The 21,487-nt window shown below is 32.6% G+C and overlaps 1 protein-coding gene across 1 annotated transcript in view; it reads right to left on the reverse strand.

Annotated features, from left to right (window-relative positions):
- Positions 1 to 281: 281 nt before the first annotated feature.
- Positions 282 to 21,487, reverse strand: part of LOC147069593 (alpha-tocopherol transfer protein-like) — a 44,776-nt gene continuing 23,570 nt past the window's right edge. Inside the window, exons 2-6 of the mRNA XM_085950170.1 lie at positions 18,661 to 18,842; positions 12,614 to 12,830; positions 9,596 to 9,788; positions 1,947 to 2,163; positions 282 to 959 (exon numbers count right to left, since the gene is read on the reverse strand). Coding sequence (XP_085806296.1) covers positions 799 to 959; positions 1,947 to 2,163; positions 9,596 to 9,788; positions 12,614 to 12,830; positions 18,661 to 18,820 — 948 coding nt within the window. The 5' untranslated portion in view covers positions 18,821 to 18,842 and the 3' untranslated portion in view covers positions 282 to 798. The remainder of the gene's footprint in view (positions 960 to 1,946; positions 2,164 to 9,595; positions 9,789 to 12,613; positions 12,831 to 18,660; positions 18,843 to 21,487) is intronic.

A 21,487-nucleotide genomic window follows, 5' to 3' on the forward strand; every position in this document is an offset into this window, starting at 1 on the left:
TTGAATGTTAAAATATACTGAATAGTGGAAATATAGCTTTCTTCGCACTGAAGAGTCTATTCAAGGCATAGCTATTGTACGAAAAAGACAAAATTCCGGATATACAACGTGACCGTCAAACCAATCCCTCTGTTTGAGTGAAACCTGGAGCATTACGGAGAAACAAGATAAGGCTATCAAAGTATTCGAAAATAAAATTCTCTGAAGAATACTTCAACCGCTTAAATGTGTCGCTAGATTTCAAAATCTCAAAGTCCACTTTTATGTATTTTTTACTTTTTTGTGAATTCATGAAGAACTACTGCTTTCTAACATTTCTACATTATCGAAATGTTGAACTTATTAATTTTAAATATTCTATACTTGAAATACTATAAACTTTCACCTCTGTGACTGTGTACTTGAGAAAACAAAAAACTGTTTTTCTCCTATTCGTCTATTATGGACTTGGCTGATTTTGAAATCTAGCGACACAAATAAAAAATGTGCCACATCCGTACTAATTCTGCTAATAATTTAAGCCCCACCTCTACATAAAGTTTATGAAGAAACCCCTGTAGAAACTCGACTACTGGGCCGCCCCCGGAGGAGATGTGAGAATAACGTCAATAGAGACAAAGAGAGGCGGAGTGTTACCTACTGGAGAAAAAGATCTCGGGCAAAGATTCCAGGATGACGGTTGTCAGTCGGATATGGATCTGAATGGTCGATAGCGATAGCTTAAATTAGCAAGTATATTTATTATGATGGATTTGAGCAATTTGAATGTATCAACCATATTGTTAAGAAAATATTTATTTAATCGAGATTTAATTTTCTAAATGTTCCTCTCATTCCTGCCATATCATCAATCATGAAATCGCTCTTCTGAAGCCTCTTGGATTCATCAGACTTCATAACTTCAAAGTCCATGAACCACTCTCTCATTTCTGGAGTTTTTATAGCCTTCTGCCATTGAACTAAAATGAAAAAAAGATACAATTAAAATAAAACGTTATTTCGATGTGGGATTATTATCTTTAAAGTTTTAAAAATATTGTATTTTCATTAAAAAAATCTTACACTCAGGGCCTACAATGCACCAAAACGCACCGGAGCGCCGTTCCGGTTCATAAAATCTCCAAAACTCGTAATTTGACCGCTTGCGCTAGATATGTCATATAATAAAAAATCTAACAGACTTATTTTTGTAAAATACATATACAATCAGATAACAACGTTAATATTTTCATAAAATTATCGAGCGCTCCGGTTCGTAAAATTTTCCATTTCGAGCGCTGCTTACATTCATAAATTTAATACTACATAGTATTATTTTGTATTTTATTTTATAGAGATCGACATCTTGCGGTATAAATTGAAAATTTTCTATAGTCGATTAAAAAATAGGAATCTGCCAAAATTATTAGCAATCCGCGTTAGTCTGACGTGACACTCTTGCTTGAATCGGTGAAAAATAAACTAATGCAATGCCAATAATAAATAATATATAGATCTTAGTGACAATTTGGCATTTTTCATATAAAAATGTTACCAAAAATATTAATAATATAATGTAATGTCAAATTATTTTTGGAGACTAACTACAACATTACAACAGGTGTGTATATTTATTCGGTATTAAATAAAAATAGTGCAGTTAAACATTTTTTTAGTCAGATTTAAAATGAGTTAAGACAAAAATGAACAACCTACAGTTTTATTATATTATTTTTATTTTCAATATTTAAACAAAATGTAGGTATTAAAACACTTTTGAAATAATTATGTAGTTAAATTTGTCTAGTTTTAAAAAATATCTAAAAATAATAAAAAAAATAGTTTTACCAAGATTAATCAGCGCCAAACTAATGCCAATTGTCCAGAATCACTTGGTTAACAGCGGCGTCAAATTGGCGCCAATTATCTCCAATAGGTTAATACGTAAGTATGTAATAGTGTCTTACTTGATATTTCTTTTAAAGTAAATGGTTCTTCTCCGCCCATATCCTTAGGTAGATACTTTATAGGGAAAGCTTCCTCTAAACTTTCCTTTGATGAATGAACTACAAGCCTCTCACTCACTTTTTTCTTCAGTCCTGCCTTTATTACACTAATCGCTAATTCTGCTATCGCAGGTGCATTGATTATGTGGATACCTTTTATTGGTGCCCCATAACAGCTCTGAAAAATAAATAAAACAAATTATTAAAGATAAGTACATAATCTTCATAACATTTGCCTTATTACTGAAGATGGTAATCACTGAAATTACAGACGTTGCCAACAATCTCTTTCCATCTAGAATAGAAATTCCCTAACCGATTTTGCCCCTTTTCAAAAAAAAAAACCCAACATCCCCCAACGCACTTTTTAAAGCGAATAAATAGAAATATGCAGTAACAATTTTTCGTTATTAACTGTAATGTATTTATCTCTCTAAACCATAGGATTTTTTTAAATTTATTAAAATAAACCATATTTTTAATTATTAAAAAAATTATGAATAATATTAAACATAATCCAAATCAAAGTTAACGTGTGTGTGCGCTATCACCAAATTATCAATGTTCAGCTCTATTTTTACAACGGTTTTCTTAGCTCGTATTCTTATTTGTCCGGTAAAAATCTTGCAATTAATTTTAACTAACTTCTCGACTAGCTAGACATTTAAAACTTTTAGATTATATCGGAACACGATGTCAATGCATTTGTTTAAATACTTTTAGCCATCTTTAAGTAGAATTGAATTCATTTTCAGTTAATTCTGTTTTGTATGAAAAGTTATTTCGACACCATTATTGGATGCCAGAGGTCTGGGGGTCCTAGCAACTGAATTATTAATATATACATGCGTTACTATGGAAATCAATATGATATGTCAAAATAAGATTTCAGTATTATTTCTATCAAGTACAAATTTTTTTGATCGTTTAAGCTAGTCAAGTCAAGTTTATATGATTCAACAGAAAATTTAAAAACGTTGTACATAAAAAGTTCTTTTTATCTAGGCGACACGCTCGCCTTCCAACAAGTTTTGTCAGCTAATATGAGCGCATATCGTTATAGCTGGCATTTTGTGTGTTGCTATTCTATAAAATATAGTTATCACCACGACATAAACTGTGCGTTACACAACACATGAAACATGACGTATGAACAGTTTTTTTTTTTTTAATTCTTCTATTTTATTTTTACTCTCACCGCTTCCGTATTTATATTCAACGCCCCCCAATACAATCTCTCTGGAATGCTACAGCGCGTAATTTACTTCTCTAGAACGACCCTGATCTAATCTGGTTGCTTCAGTTATTGTTAATTGGGTCGATTTCTAGGTGGTGTTGCTCAATTTTGATGGTTCACGCCCTTGCAACCTTTTCTTTTCAATACTATCCAAGATCTCTCTAATCTTTTCTTACCCCCTGATCAAAGAATAAATAAAAAAGAGAATGCGTATCTTGCAGTTGGTTTAGAGACGTTCTTTAGTGCCAGGCTCTTCCAGTATCCAAAATATCGCTTGACTGCAAATACAGTTTATCTTCTTCTAGTACCACAATTGTCATTGCAAACGCATCAAGTCTCTTCCTATTGTATTATCTGTAAGTGCAGATGTCAAAACCATATAGAAAGATTCAAAATATTTGTGTTTTAACGAATCTTGTTCAGTGTTTTTTGTGATCCTGAAATTTATCTATATTTTGGTCAGACAATTCATAGCGTCATTAAACAAATCTTTGCTTAATTTCTTTTTCGCAGCTACCGGAATCTCGCTACTATAATTAGCCTCAATCATAAATTCTCTGGGAGAAGTATTTGTGAATTTTGATAAAAGGCGTCTAGGATAATTTGTAGACGATATAGACAACTGAGCGATAGAATAACTGGATACCGGGCAATAAATAAAACGAGTTTTATGATTGATCCAAAAAATGATGTCGATGGTGTGCTTTCACATTCTAATATTACACTGAACCATACCAATATTAAGACGATACTTCAGTGAAACGGCAGATAATTTTCAACTATAAGTGCGACGAAATTTCGGACTGGCTGGCAATCGAAGAGGAAATGATCTGTGAACACGTCAATTTGTTTTGTGATGGTGACGAGGGAATTAATTCTTAAATCGTGTAAAGATTACTAAAAAACGTTACCCATTTACTATAAAAAGAAAACATGTCAATGAATATATTATTACTATTAGTAATAGAACAATAAACATAACATTAAATTGATGCATGTTGACTTTTTATGACAAATTATGTTTTGTTCTGGACGAGTCATTTGCATAATCTTCGCGTCGCGTAGTCACGGTCGTTTTAGATCGTGCCCCAGCTGAAGCTTAGCCTTAAGCAAGTTGTGTAATATATTTCAACAAACTTTCGATTGTCACAATATAATATTAATTTCACAAATCTTCAGTATAATAGTACAGGAGTGGCCAAAACGTCAACCACATTCCTAGTCGCCCGCCTATCTGATATGTACACATCTTTGATGCCCGTCCCACACAGCGTGCGAGACAAGCCATGCGACAAAGACAACGCGCTACAATCTGGAAGTTAGCCGATTATCGACGACAGTCTCTCCCTAAAACCCGACGGGTAAAACAAGAGTTGACTTGTAGGTAACTCACGTGGCGACCGTGGCGTATACGCCGTTTCGGGTTTAGAAGTGACATTCCGCTATAAGTGAAGTTTTATTCTTTGACCCACAATGAATCACCCGACCACAAGTTCCAAGAAGCCCAAAATATATCATTATCATGATGAATGGGAACAGAGTTTTTTTTCACGATGAAAAAAGATAAATTATTTGTCTTTCAAGCGTAGCACTTGCAAAAGTGGCTAATATTGAAAGACACTTTAGAACAGTCCATAAACAATATGAGAATAATTATCCACTTGGCACCAAGTTACGGAAAGCAAAAATACCTACAACAATTAATAACATTTCTTGCAAGATTACGTACAAAATCAAAAACAGCCACCATGGCCTCATTTAAGGTATTACGCTATTTACGTTAATATTTACGATTTATAAAGATAATAATTAGCATATTACTTGCAAAAATAAAAGTAAAATAAAAAAACACCTTGTTTTATTTACATACTATTCTTAAGTCTGTCTGAAGTTATCATTAATTTATATTATAAAAATAACTTGATACTGAAATGTTGTTGACATTATCTATCTTTATTTTCAATTTTGACTTGTTTTCGGCTTTAAATTACTACTTTTAATATGAGTAGACCGCCGCCAATAATTTCAAAAGCAGGTCGCCCGTAGTGATTAAAAATTTGGCTACTTTTAGTATATTGTATTACTATAGTATATAAATGGCAAGAAACCTCATGAATTTTCTAATACTCTTACATTGAAGCAACTTTCTCATCAGATAAAACTGTTCCGCTCGATGTGTAGTCAGTCTACATATCACTATACTACGGGTTTTTTTACATTTACACATTAAAATTATTTACTTACAGCTAGACCTCCAAGGTAGAATGCAAGAACTCGCGGATGTCAGTCAAACGGTCGGTCTAAAGATAAATGTCTCAAAGACAAAAGTGATGAGGAACTGTTTTTCGGACCCTGCGATTATCTGTATTTCTGGCACCCAACTCGAGCAAGTCAGCAGCTACGTCTATCTTGGACAGCAGGTGTCCATAGACGGAAGCATGCACGATGAAATTGCTCGAAGAACAAAGCTGGGGTGGAGTGCTTTCGGACGTCTGAATATTATCTTCAAGAGTGACCTACCATTATGTGTTAAGCGTAGGGTGTTCAACCAATGTGTGCTACCCGTGCTCACGTATGGCTGCGAGACGTAGACCCTCAACACAAGAGATGTCCAAAGGCTAAGAGTCACACAGCGAGGCATGGAGAGGTGCATGTTGGGCATCACGCGAAAGGACCGTAAGAGGAACGAATGGGTTAGGAAGCAGATAAGAGTACGCGATGTAATAGACGTTGCCAAACAGCTGAAATGGAGATGGGCGGGGCGCATTGCTAGCCGAAAGGATGGCCGCTGGACAAATGCCGTCATCCAGTGGTACCCAAGGGGTACGAAACGGCCACAGAGTCGCCCTAAAAGCCGCTGGATTGACGAACTGGTAAAGTTCGGCGGAAATACGTGGCAGCGAACGACACAGGACCGAGAGAGTTGGAGAAAGCTTGGAAAGGCCTTCATCCAGCAGTGAATTGACCCGGGCTAATGATGATGACTTACAGTTATCTGAATGCAATTTAATATGGCAGACAAAAACTAGCTGTGCAATTATAAAAAAGCAGTTATTTGCACTAACTGTATTAATTGTTAAGTTAGTAAGATAGATGGAGTTTTAATTACGTTATACAAAAAATTCTACGAGTTTATCACTATCAATAATCTTGTTTAAGTATGATTATCTTTTTTTGTGAGTGACTGCTTTAATTGTTATTTTTTAAACTATGCCAATCTTTTATAATAATAATATAAAAGTTGGAAGTCAAATGCATTCATTAGAGAAAGTATGGCGCTGGCAAAAATTCTCCACATTCAATATAATATTATATTATATACCTGACTGCAGGCGGCCCTCGTAGTTCAGTACGTAATATGTTGGCTTTTTATATGGCTCTGCCAAGTTCGATTCTCGGGTATTTGTGATTGTTCCTCTTATATTACTAAATAAACTACTGTCACTGTGCCTCCTGGCCTATTGTAGGGTAAAAAATAAGAGAGAAAGAATGCATTAAAATAATAATATAAAAGATACTAAAATTTGGCTGCATATTAACATAAAGCACAAAACAGATTAATAAATATAATTCCGATATGGTAATACCCCAATACACTAAATTTTGACGCAGGGTTTTGAATGTGTGAGTATTCTACAAAAACACACATTATTGACGTGCAATAGTGAATATTGCAATCTTCAAATACACCAATATTGAATGAAATTCAGTGCAAAAACCATGAGAAGTTATCAGAACAAAGCGCAAGCGTATTCTTAACACGTGTTTAGGCTAAACCCATGTTCTTGTACACTCGAGATCGGTTCCTTGTTACTTCACACCCGTTAGATATTTCAGTTTACATTAATCCTGTGTTACTTGACATAACGTTTGAAGGAAGAATGACTTTGCGCTCGAGAAACTATTTCTGAATTGCAACAGATGAACTGATTCAGATTGAAAGCAAGCAAAATAAATGCCTATCGACGTAACTAGTATGGATTCCGAGATAAAAATAATTCTTTCCCAAATTAAGAAGTTTACGCTGGAGTCCTGAGACTTGTATACTTTTTCTAAGGAGTTTTAGCAACAGATCAAGTTTTGTATGAATTTAATATGACTTGTCGATTCTACTGTAGGTATATTATTATTTGAATATTTTTGAGTTATTCTATATAACTACATAATTTATGTAATTGATGCCCATGCGAAATAATTCCTTCATATTTGTCTCCACTCCAACTATATGTCAATGATGAGTCCGAAGATATCACAGAGAATACTCCGCTCAAAGAAACTTAACACTTGAGTCATGCACCTGGTCTCCGAGCCTTTCAACTTAGTTGTATTAGCGTTGTGTACAAGATGCATTTCAAGTATCGGTTTAATGCCTTGAAACTTAGGGGCCTACATGCTCAGCGTAAGTCAAAATGGAGCTTTTCAAAGCATAACCCTGGACATTCCTTAAACGTTATAGATAATATATTTATATAAATTTGAAGCCTAATTATCCATTAAATTTATTTTAAATATTTGGTGACTGCATAAAGTATTTTTATTACATAAAATAGTATTCTTTTAAACCTGTCGCTCTAATATTTTATAATATAGTCATATTTCAGTACATCCATGTGCAGTGGTGTTAAGATTTTTTAGATTTATTAATTTTTAAACGCATTTATAAAACTATTGGTAAAATTTATGTCGACGTTATTATAGTGAAGTATCTACAATAAAAAATTATATTGATAATCTCTGTGATCCCAAATTTGGCAAGAATTGGGCAATTTATTTTCAAAAAATGGGCAAGATTTACACATTTAAACATACTGAATATAAGCTATGTCTTTGACCATTCAAATGTGATAAACATTCTACGAACAATGTTTGCTTTATAATAATTATTGACCTAAGAATAAGGTAGTGTTTTTTTGAAATACGCCATTTCTATTGGCATTTTCCAGTGGTTAAGCTACAACATACGGCCGTAGCCATAAATTGAGAAACGATAAATGAAGTAAGGAGAGTAAGATCATGGTATCGCGCGCGTTTGAACATGTACCGTTTCAAAAAAATCGGTTAGGTACAAATACAAATACTGCACAAGGGTGCCATAATATACCTACAGCGCGGCACTGCTTATAGGAAGTTGTGAATAAAACATAAACAATTTTGTATTCAGAAAATATTACATATTATGTAGTCATTAAATTTAAATAACAATTTTAATGGGATGGATGCATCTGCTTTGTCCGAAACCAGTTCTTCTATGTTTGGCTTTGTTTTGGCCAGTGTAACTCTTGTGTAATTTTGTCGCGTATAATATATTTCGAGATTTTGTTTTGATAGTAAGTAGTGTAGAAAAAAATTTGTCTCACATTCATAGGTGGTTCCGAATGGAATCAGCACTCTTATAGCCATCTTTGCAACATCGGGATAGTACTGTGCCATTTCAATCCCAAAATCACTAGGTACGACACGTGTCACAGAAAACATGTTTTGCACCCCTATCAATAAACTGTTCCTGAGTTAAATTGTCCTCTGAAGGCAGATCATAAATGGAGACTACACATGGGTTATTGATAAAACAATGGTATTTTTCAAATTCTCGTAGGTCGGGAAAATAGTAAGAAATTTATTCGCTAAGAATAAATACATGCTGTTTCATCACCTCAAGGATATCGCCATCGTCTTCAAGCTCATTTTCATCAATATATTATTATGTGTTCAGCTGTGGAAATGGGGCAAAATTTTTCCTCTCTAACTTTACAATCCATAGATCGAGCTTCATTTTGAAAGCTGTCAATTTTTTGTGACAATATAGCACTATGATTTAGCTTTTCATTGCAGCGCCAGATTGATGGAATTACAGATTCAAATATGTCTACCAAAAATGACAGGAAAATAATAAAACGGACATGCCTACCGTATATTGGTAGTGTACGCGCTGATAATCAAAATTCAACTCTCGCCAATAAAAATATATTATTTGTTAACGTGACAAGAATGTGTTACGAATTTTTCCTACCATGTCCGATACTAATAAGATCATATGGGCCTCCACAGAGTAGAGGTTTGTACTAACAGATTTTGTTTTTACGAGAAATGAGAAAACATATTAGGTCCATACCCTGACTCATACACTAATTGAAAAACAATATGTGTACATGCCAGATCCAGGATACGAACCTGGGACCCACGGCGTGATAGTCCAATGATTGAGACACGCGGCCACCATGGGTGAATTTAGTCAATCTTATTGGTGCACATATTATTATGTTACGTTAAATATATATAATGAAATTATTGACAAACAGCATGTAATTTCAGTGATTGGTAAATGATAAAAAGTGAGGACGCAATATTAAAGAGTTTTCTATTGACCTTTTCTTACCTGTAATAGAAACATTAAATTTTTTAATGATGGTAAATTTAGTTGCTTGATTTGACTGATGGAAAGGTTAGTTGCGTCCCAGATGTACAGCTCTCCCAGTGACGTGTCGGTATGAAGTCTGATGTCAGCCAACATGAAGCCACAAAAGCATGCCATGTCCAAGTCATAGTCCTCTCGATTATCGATATTGAGCCTGAAACAATCAGTTATAATAAATATAATTATTTAAATCAGAGGATGGCAACCAGTGACCCATGGGCGGCGCATGATATTTTTTTTTATCTTAGTCGTTTAAAAATATTTTTATACAGGTACCATGAGGATTTGAATCTTGACCCTGAATATTACCGGTTGCGTATCATTGAAAATAGATATCGGCAACCAGCGGTCCATGAATAGTTGTTCATAATAACATAACAAAAGGTACTGTTTGTTAATCTATATTAATGATAACACATTTTATGAAATGCATAAAATAATAAATGGACAAAATCTGCATTATTTTATATGGATATCGTTACAACTAAGACGGTACTGTGGATGGCAACAATGATATTAATATGGACGAATCATCTGGGGAAAAAAATGACACTCACTTTTTTGTTGGGTCTGCCGAATGGGATAATCTGTTCTAATGCCATTACAATAAAGGTGATATTGCTATTAATTCCCGATGCTTTTTGTCGGTCTGCCGAAAAATCAGTTTCAAACGGGTTCGCTCAAATTAACATTGACACTATAAACACTGTTCTAACGCCATTACAATAAAGGTGATATTGCTATAAATTCCCGATGCGTGATATCGCATTATGGAAATTGCGTGACGTCTACCTATATAAGTGCGAATATCGCTATGCGCGAATTTACTTGCTAGCTACTGTACTGAGTGCGTTTTCCATTAATAATGTCATTGGATGGCAAACATAAAACGCCATTTTTATTAAATACTTGGTTTTATGATTTTCATACAAAAAAAACAGCGAATTAGGATCTTTTATAATTTTTTTTTATATGAAGTCACATCACGTAGAAAGGTATTTAAATCTTGTGGCGGTACAGGTGACTCATTCCGGTGTTTGTATTGTTACTTTCAAATGAGACTAACACCATTGAAAATAGATTTCATCGCGGCCGCAATACTAGAAGAATTTGTCCTTTCTTTACCAAGTCGATGTAATTTACGTCAGAGTCACACACACAATCAATATGACGTTATTGTCACAATAATAATTTTATAGTGGATAGGAAATAACAATAACCTCCAAAAAAAATAGATCTAAGGCTGTTGGCTCAACGAAACGGTCAATTTCCGTAAAAGTAGATGGCATTATGTATAATATTATATAATTTAATGAGTTGTTTATTATTCTGTCTATAAAGCAGAGGTAGAAATAAATCATATAATATAAAACTGTACGGGAGAGCGCGTGAGAGAGAGAAGAAATAGTACTAAGTTAGGTGAGAGAAAACATAATGTAAGTCCATGATAGAAGGCGAAAGGAAAAGTGTAATCATTAACATAGTGGTAAGGTCTCCACTGAATCTTAAGGGTACATTGGTACGAAAAGATTGTCAGAGGACACGGTGGACATCGGTGATTGAAGTACTCACGAAGAGTTCACGTGACCGGGATATGTCTTCCGGCCGGTAAGAGTGCAACACCTAGTTTCGTTCTGGAATAACTTAAAGAATTTCGTTGCTATCGGTGTATCACCCTATCACCCTGTATCGGTGCTACAAAAGTTCTATGCTCTAAGTAGGTCTTAAATGGCGACAGACGCGAGACGTGATGATGGATCCACGGAAGTAGCGTGACCTTGTGCTTGCTCAATGTCCCAATGCTGGGGCATGATAGTGTGAAGTATCTAGTACACAAGAAAAAATAGAACATACTTGTAAAAGGATGAGTGTAAGACGTATTAAATGGGGTAAGGTAAGAGAAAACATATGAAAATATGTGTGAGAGAGGGATATAGAAATAATATATATAAAGTTGTAAGGCAAGATAATATGTATATTCTTAACGCATAAGAGGAAGAGTTTAATATTTTGCGTCTCGATAATAATGTTTACAGGTGGCACTGCTACCTTGTATTTTTTCTGGTATAAAATGGGTGGTTCACAATAATTATGGATTAAGTCCATCAAGATGGATCTTGACACATTTGGACCTAAAGTTAAAACTCCTTTTGTAAAATTCAGGAATGTTTTCACTGTATATACATATTTTGATAGTACATGGATCAATTTAAATAAATAGTCGAATCATATTATAGTATATTCAGACTTTAATAATATTAGCAAATACCTCTTTATACTGCTAAAGGAACTGTCAAAATGGACATGATTCACGTCATTAAATTTGATGACTTATCAATACCAGTATCGCCATTTATGCGGAAAATTGTAGAGCTACGGTTGTGATATTAACACACAACAGTGGCGAAGAGTAAATAGGTAGGCTGTTAAGATCCGACAAAGAAAGTGCACACTAAACTTTGACAGTTAAACTTATTCGTTTTATTGAACTAAGACTACAATGTGTAGATTGTGCTTGTAGTTTTTAAATGAACCCTGTGAAACCAAGCCATAATAGATAATAGTCAAAAAATACTCGTACATCTATAAAATATATTAAATTATGCCATTAAATCATACATCATTTTGGATATTTTATAGATAGAATATTATTTTCTACTTATCATGGTAAGCAGGGCTTACTAAATTTAAAAAAATATATAAATAATTGTGTAATAAGTATTCATAATTCAACGAAAACAAATAAGTATGAATGAAAAAGTGTAAGTAGGTATAAAATTTTGTCGAATTTCCCAAAATATATCAAAACTACTGTAGTTTAATTGATTTTATTTAAATTACCTAACACCTTCTGTAAATAGTAATAGGAAATCTGTTTTATCTATAGGTACAATGAAACAAAAAAATCGAATTTTCTGAAAATTGGACTTGATCAATAGTTATTTTGAACCTCCCACATAATATTAGATATTCACTTACTTGAGAACCATAATTCTGTATTTTTTATCCGTAAGTGACGGCATTATGACTAACTCTAGCGAGTCCAGTGCTTTTGAAAGTCGATCTTGCCAGGGGTCGCGGTCACTAAAAAAATGTGGCATAAGTGTTCTAGCAGTGAACAGCGCATCTATCCTCTGCTTCAGCAACTCCTCGTCATATTTACTGATGATTAAATGCCGCATCAAGTACCGATCCTCTGAAAATACAATATTATTACGGTAAGTTAAGTAACAAAGATATAGCAAACAACAAACTTTTGGCGCAATAAGAAAAATGCTGAAAGCATGGGAAACTGTTGCGTCATATATTGAGAAGCATCACCCTCATAAAGCGGTGGCTGTGGGCGCTACAAATTTATTCAATGCCACATTTTCACGAAATGTTGAGCGTTAGCAAAAATAAATATCTCTCGACAGATTTTTAGTAAAAAATAATTAGTTATTGTCATAAATTCATAAATAATATAATAAGTAGTTTTCTTTGAATAAACGTTACAAATAAAAAAAAAATGAGTATTTTTTTCAGCATGGATCGCGGTATTGTACATTAATTTATTAAATGAGAAAAATTGTTTTGCTTACACTTAAACACGCGCGTTAATATCATTTTACTCCCTATTTCAATTATAGTTTATCAATTTATAGCTACGGCCGTATGTTGTAGCTTAACCACTGGGGAATGCCAAAAAAAATGGCTTCAAAAAAACACTACCTTATTCTTAGGTCAATAATTATTATAAAGCAATCATTATTCGTAGGATGTTTATCACACTTGAATGGTCAAGGACATAGCTTATAATCAGTATCTTTTAAAATATCTTTAAATGTGTAAATCTTGCCCATTTTTTGAATAATAAAATGCCTAAGTTTTGTCAAATTTAGGATCACAGAGATTATCAATAAAATTTTTATCGTAAATATTTCACTATATTAATGTCAACATAAATTATACTAATGGTTTTATAAATGCGTTTAAAAATTAATAAATGTGAAAAATCATAACACCACTCCACATTTATGTACTGAAATATGACTATATTCTAAAACATTAGAGCGAGAGGATTAAAATAATACTATTTTATGTAATAAAAGCCTTATAATTACTTTATATATAAACTTTATAATAATTATTGACCTAAGAATAAGGTAGTGTTTTTTAAAAATACTCCATTTCTTTTGTCATTCCCCAGTGGTTAAGCTACAACATACGGCCGTAGCCATAAATTGACAAACTATAATTAAAGTAGGGAGTAAAATGATATTGAGTTTGTCAATGTATGGCTACGGCCGTATGTTGTAGCTTAACCACTGGGGAATGACAAAAGAAATGGCGTATTTCTAAAAAACACTACCTTATTCTTAGGTAAATAATTATTATAAAGCAATCATTATTCATAAGATGTTTATCATACTTGAATGGTCAAAGACATAGCTTATAATAATAAGTATCTTTAGAATCATCTTTAAATGTGTTAATCTTGCTGATTTTTTGAATAATAAAATGCCTAATTCTTGTCAAATTTGGGATCACAGAGATTATCAATATAATTTTTTATCGTGAATATTTTACAAAAATTATCTCGTAATAAATTATACTAATGGTTTCATAAATGCGTTTACAAATTAATAAACGTAAAAAATCTTAACACCACTGCACAGTTATGTACCGAAATATGACTATACTCTAAAACATTAGAGCGAGAGGTTTAAAAGAATACTATTTTATGTAACAAAAATACTTTATGCAGTCATCAAATGTTTAAAATAACTATGAGGATAATAAGGCTTCAAAATTATATAAATAGATTATCTAAAACGTTTAAGGAGTGTCCAGGATCATGGTTTGAAAATACAATAAAAACTCAATTTTGACCTTCGACGAGCATGTCCCCCCTTCGAATGTTTCACATTACGAGTAATATTCTGGAACGAAATATGCTCGTTATTAGAGGTTCCACTGTATTAACACACTAAACGAAGTCTGTTTAGCAATTTGAATCAATACATTTTTTGTATATAAAAATAATATATTATTATAATTAAAATAAATATTTTTGAATACTTAGTTAATTTTTTTAGTAGGTGACGGTTTAGATTTTGATTGTTCACCACAGTTCTAACTTGTTTCAAGTGTGATAATACTATTTTTGAGTTAATTAAAAAATATGCTTGTAAATATATTATATAATACAGTATAGGTACGAGTACATAGCAAAGACACGATTTTCTAAAATGTGGCTTAAGAGACACCAAATCTATTTTTGTTGTGTGAGAATTGATGGAAATTAAACATTTTTATTATTTGATCCATTATAACCGTATCCGAAAACTTGTAGGTATGCAGTTCACCGTAAAATATTGTACCGGAAATATATGGCTGTACATTAACGCTTTCGCTGCTGAATAGATAATGAGATTTTAATTGCCCCCTTTAAAATGCACGTTAATTACATCGATCGGCCACCTGGTCATTACGCACCGTGTGCGTCTTCCGCGTCCAAAGTATTAAATACCGCCCAATCTCTTTTGGTTGTATAGTACTGACATAAAATTCATGTCTAAGTAAAACACGGTTCTTGTCGGTTTATACTTTAAAGGAAGCCAGGCAGCAAACAAATTTTGAAAATAGCCAATATACTGGTTTATTTGTTAGGTGAGGTTAAGTTTTCATTCTTGAATTCATGAATTTTGCTAAAATCAGCAATGCATTATGTTCATATTGAATGTAATAAAATTGGAGACCGCATAGTGTACGGTCATCTCTTTCCGATAAGAAAGTTTATAGCAAACTGTGCTACGGTGAAATGTTTTAAGTACAATTTACATGAAACCCATGATGACAGGGGTTTAAAATTGTGTGCCCTCAAAATATTCCAATATATCCACCGAAAACATGACGATTCATCTTTTGATTAGGAATATAAAAAATATTTTGGTAAAAACTAAAGAAACAAGTCGACCTCGGTTTAAGGTGCATGGAAAAGTTTAATGAAACAAATTGGGCTTGAACCGTAAAAGTAACCGTAAAAAAATACTAGCGGATTAACGAAATGGTTATAACTGTTATACAGTAAGTATATTAAAAACAAAGTTTTAATATTAGTTACACAAGACACAGGTCATTTTATATCGAAATAATAGTGATATTGTAATCTCTTTGTATATTATAAAAACTGTTTCAGACTCATTTTTAAAACTTTTCCTTCCAATTTTGTTTTCTCTGTTTTAAGATCCAAAACGAAATTTCTCTCCTCTTTCGCCAAAATAATCTTTCCACCCAGAACTAAAGCATAAGACCATTTTAGAGAGAGTGCGTAGTGCCTGCTAGAAACACATAACCATCACTTCACGAGAGCGCATGCATTATAATAATCAAAACATTTACTAATAAAACTGAGAGCCTACAAAAACATTGTGTTAATTAATATTGTCATTTGTAGCTCCCTACCAAATCAATGAAATTAAAAAATACCAACATGGAGTACGTTATTGGAAAATTTGTAATTTTTCAGAAAATAAAAAGAACTTTCTATCACGCATGAGATTAGTGGTGTGACGTGTTACGCGTGAGGTGATCTTAGTGTGGTTTTTATAAATTTTGACAGATTTTCCTAACTGACTCAATTATTCATTTTCAGTTTAAAGTATGCTATTTAACTATGCGATAGGAGCATCTACCTAATAATATTTTAAATACCAAGTAAAATGACATAGCGAGCATATTATTTTTACCATGCGCTTACGTGCGCTCAACTGAAATGATGAGTGGCCTTTCATCCGGGGACTACGGATTCAATCCTGATGATGTCACAATAATATATTTATGTAATTTTCTCAAACCTAGGTGATTGTGATCGTTTCACTTCTACTACTAACTACACTACTTTTTCAATACACTACTATCATTAAACCTCACGGCCTGTTAGATGTATATGTTTATATACAATATGTGATGTTAATGTGTTTCTTGCACTCGAGCAGTGGTCGGCAAACTTATTTGTCAACAGAGCCAAATATCTACAGTACAATGATTGAGATTTCTTTTGAGAGCCAAATTTCTTAATCTTAAATTATATAATATGTGGGTGCAATGTTTATTAACTTGATATCATACGTAATAATGATCTTATTTCTTGAAAAAAAATTAATTGTAAGTATGGTATCCATAAAATAAATCATGACAATGACTGACAAGCTCGCAATGTGAAAAGTGGTCTTGCATCTCCTTGGATAGTTTGGGAAGTCAGGTTTGCATGTTGTTGTTTTTAATTTTAAGCACAATTCCAAGTTCTCATCAATAAGACGACTTCTCAATTTACTCTTGATTTCCTCTCTTATAAATCTCTTTACTAACCACAAAACTTGTAATAATACCATTGTTGGAAGATTGTCTTTAGTAATTAAATACAGAACTTGATTTTTCTTGACTTTTCTTAAGTTCCTCAACTGTTTTCTTCCTTGCATCACCGATATGATATTTAGTGCTAAATGATGTGACATAGCGTGTTTAGTTGTAAAGCGTCTTGTTATGCGCCAATTTTTCTCGACGAATAATATAGGTCGGTAGGTCATTTAAGGCAGAGGGCAATTGTGGAAGATCCGTATTTGGCTCGCAAGCCACGGTTTGCCGACCACTGCACTAGAATGTTTTATTTTTTTTCTTCCATGGGAGCATCGCAAGCTATTGACAGTTTTTAAGAAAAGATCGCCGCGGTACACAGTGTAATGCCACTACCTTAATATATAAGACACCACGTGATAAACAATCAGGACAAACCACAATCTTGTGCCTTGCGAATATTCTTCAAAAGGTCCAATATAATACAAAAATTGTATATGGCTAAAAAAATAAACAAGTTATATGTATATAATATAGCTACAAGAAGTTTTTTTATATTAATTCACCACTTAGTAACTGACAGTACTCATGCGTTGTATACATATGATTGATGGCGATACACAAAACGCAAATCATCGTTTGTAATTTTTGTATTTATTAATTAATCAATTGCAATAATTATTGCTTTCAAATAGTTTATATTGTGTATTATGAAGTGCTTATTGAGATAAATAAAATGTTTTTGCACTTGTGTTTTTTCAAGTAATCAATGGAGTTAGGGTTGTAATCTCGAATGGCCAAAATCCCGAAAGCTGAAATCTCAAATGACCAAAGTCTAGAATAACATAATTTGATGTGTCCATTTTAAATAATATAAAATGAAATTAAATTATAATATTAAATCGGGTAGACAATTTTGCAGTAATATCAAAAATAAACGTTAAATATATCGACTATATAGAAAAGAACAAGGACGTAATCCACACAAATCAAATTGTACAGGAGAGACAGAAACCTTTCGATGGTTTTCGTTCAAATTAAAAATATAAAATAGATATAACCGTTAAATGCATAATATAATATAATAATTTGGTATTAATTATTGAGTTAATTAAAGAAATTTTTCCCAACTTGTCATTCAAGGAAACCAAGAGATGTCACGGAGACTTAAAGCTTTCGAGATGTGGCTATATAGGATGCATCCTCAAAATTCCTTGGACTGACCGGGTGATAAATGTTGAAGTTCTCAATCGAATGGGGAAGGACCGAGAAGTTCTACGTAGTATCAAAACCACGAAACTACTGTACCTCGGCCACATTATGAGAGGACAAAAGTACGGCATTCCCCAACTTGTCATTCAAGGAAAGATCAATGGGAAGCGTAGCAGAGCGCATTTCATGGCTTAAGAACCTCAGTGATTGGTACGAGTGCAGCTCCACTGAACTGTTCCGGGTAGCAGACGACAAAGATAAAATCGCCTTGACAGTGGCCGACCTCTCGTCCCGACTCGCCACATGGTTAATAATACATATTCAAAATAAAATTTTTAGTACGTGTGCTACGTATTCTATTTAATTAGTAATTATTTTAACACCAAATCGACTTTATATCATATCCGTTTTCTCAGTTAAAACATGCACGAAGACGCTTCAAAGATATGCTTACAATATAATATATTATTACTTACCAAGATCGACTGCTGGCAGATGTGGCTGATACTTGTACCAATCCTTTATCCTTTGAACACTTTCCTGCACCATAGTAAGTGTCTTATCATGGTATTCTATGTTGACGTAAAGATTGTCATCGTTGGTCCTCATCAGTTCATGTTGAATCTTAGTCATCATCTTGGATTCAAGATTTTACAACCTGGAACCAAACATATTAGTCAATTATAATACGTTAAGTACATTTATTTAAAAATTTTCTCGTATTACTTGTACTTTATTTTAATACAGGCGATATCCTAGAAGGTAATTTGCTGAAATAAATAATACAATATGCTGACTGAAACTTTAAAAAATTTCCATTCCGATCATCAGATAAAGAAATGAATATACGGATTCTAGTATTGCATACGTCATAATAATGTTTGGCTGAATATAACCATATTTCATTGTTTTTTGGACTAAAAGTTTCCGGTCTTAAAATAATACCTACTTAAAAAGCGAGAAAAAATTTACAACTTTTCAATGATGTGTACAATCATATCGATCGCGTGATGGATTTTGCTCGATCTATCATATTATGACCTTTTAAGTTTCATAGTATGTTATACCTGCCAAATTTTGCAATTATGTAATACATACAAAATTGTTCTAACTTAATAAACACAAGTTGGGCCAGCAGACGGTCATAGTACTATACACCCATGCCCGGATATCAGAAAAAATAAGTCAATAAACAAAAACTCATTTAGTGCTAACACCGCGACTGGCGCGTTTGGGGCTGTTGGCCATTAGATATAATTAACGTGTTATTTAAATGTAGTTTTTAAAATGAAATTAAAAGGTTTTCCACTACTACACTACGCTACTATATTGATTATTTATTACTTAAAAATAATTAGGATAAGTATTAAATTATGTGTCCAATAAAATTTATTATGACTGTCACGGTTACATTTTAAATTCAATTAAATTTAAATCTGTGAACATATAAATAATTCTTAGACAGATAATTATTTAATACTAGTCAATTATATTAAAATTTCGTGGCACAATTATTGTATTGTATTAAAATAATGGCCAAGAGCTTTAAATTTATTACTCTTAGCATAAGAAGCAGGGAACACACTAATTGATAATTACTTTAAGCATTTACTTAGATATATAGTTATGCTTAAGAGCGTACATAAGTGAACCGGCAAATAATTTTCAACTGTATATGGAACGAAATTACGGCCGCGTTGCCATACGGAGAGCGATAGTCGAAGTGTTTACACGTCGATTCGTTTTGTCATCGTGTCGGATGAAAATATTCTTAAATCTTGCAAAGATGACAAAAAAACTTGACGTATGTACTTAAAAAAGAAAACATGCCAATGAATATACTATTATTATTACGAATATATTAATAAACATAACATAAAAAGGACGCATGTTGAACTTTTATGACAAATTATATTTCGTTCGGTTTGCGTCATTTGCACCCGTGACCGGTAATCCGCGCATCGCCTAGTCACGATCTTTTTAGACCATGGCTCAGCTGAGGTCTTAATATTTTACATCCGTTCATTTATTGTTCAATATTGTCTATCAGTAACGGAACATTAAATAAAATTCTGCCTTGACCGTCTCAAATCATAAAAAAGTATTTTTTGGAACTGTTTTAAATTATAGAATATGTTTTGACAATAAATAGTCCAGGGCAAAAACTTTTATTTTTAAATCTAAAAACTCACCTACCGAATAAAATTATGCCGCAAGCGAATGTTTTACTGTACAGTCATTGAATAAATTTACTGTAACTTTTTATAAGAATTAGAATGTCACTACCGTTACTGTAATATGTCACCTTAGGTTACTCAGTTCATTAAACTGCAAATTTTTCAGTTAATATAGAATTATCAATATTGCATTTAATTAAAATGATATTTATTTCAAAAACGATAGTATAATCCAGTATATTAATCTTATTATAATTATTGATAGATGTCCGTCAAATTTAATTTCCTAATCATAAATTATAAATGCACATCTCATTCTAATAGTCACATCTAATACTATATGTGACAAAGAGAGACATACTCAATTATGAGAAAGAGATATGAAAGTAAGAGGTGAGACAAAGATTATGTCTTGTTGGCTGTTGTAAGAATGTATAAAAAATCTCGTACGATTTTAATTGAGTTTTGATTTTTAAAATATTTTATAGATAAAATAAATGGTAAATATTAATGATGAAACCTTATTTTATTATGTTACCAAAGAAGCATTTTCATTTTACCTAGTGTATTATTTTCAGTTTCGTATGGTAACCTAAGTAATTGAGGAATGGTTACCCGAGTACAGTCGTGAGTAGGGATTCCAATCCCGGGATCCCGAGCTATTTTCGATACCAACGAATCCCGGGATTGATAAACATAATCCCGAAACTTTCAATATTGATTTTTTTATTAATTTTAATGGAAAATTAAATAAAAACGAAAATATAACAAAAAAAAAAATACTTTTAATAACATATAGCTACATTAGAACTAAACTGAGTTTGAATGAAGTTTGATTTATACCCATGTGCAAGTTGCCGATTCATTTTATTTTTTTCACATAAATTAATAAAAATGAAAAAGTTTGGTAAAAACAATGCTTCGCACTATTAACAAAGTAATTTCACCATGATCTCATACGTTTTACGGCAGTTTCATATTTGGCTGACTAATTAGATTTATGAAGCCGAAAGGCCATAAGTACGCCATGATTTGCTTTACTATTTTAAATCTCGCTAACCCATTCATTAAGTCTTTACTATCAGAAACAGCAATCTCATATTAAATTCAAATTATTATTTATATT

The sequence above is a fragment of the Rhyacophila brunnea genome, unplaced genomic scaffold (genome assembly GCF_057557595.1).
Source record: "Rhyacophila brunnea isolate RB1 unplaced genomic scaffold, BYU_Rbru_1.0 scaffold_23, whole genome shotgun sequence".
Lineage (NCBI taxonomy): Eukaryota > Metazoa > Arthropoda > Insecta > Trichoptera > Rhyacophilidae > Rhyacophila > Rhyacophila brunnea.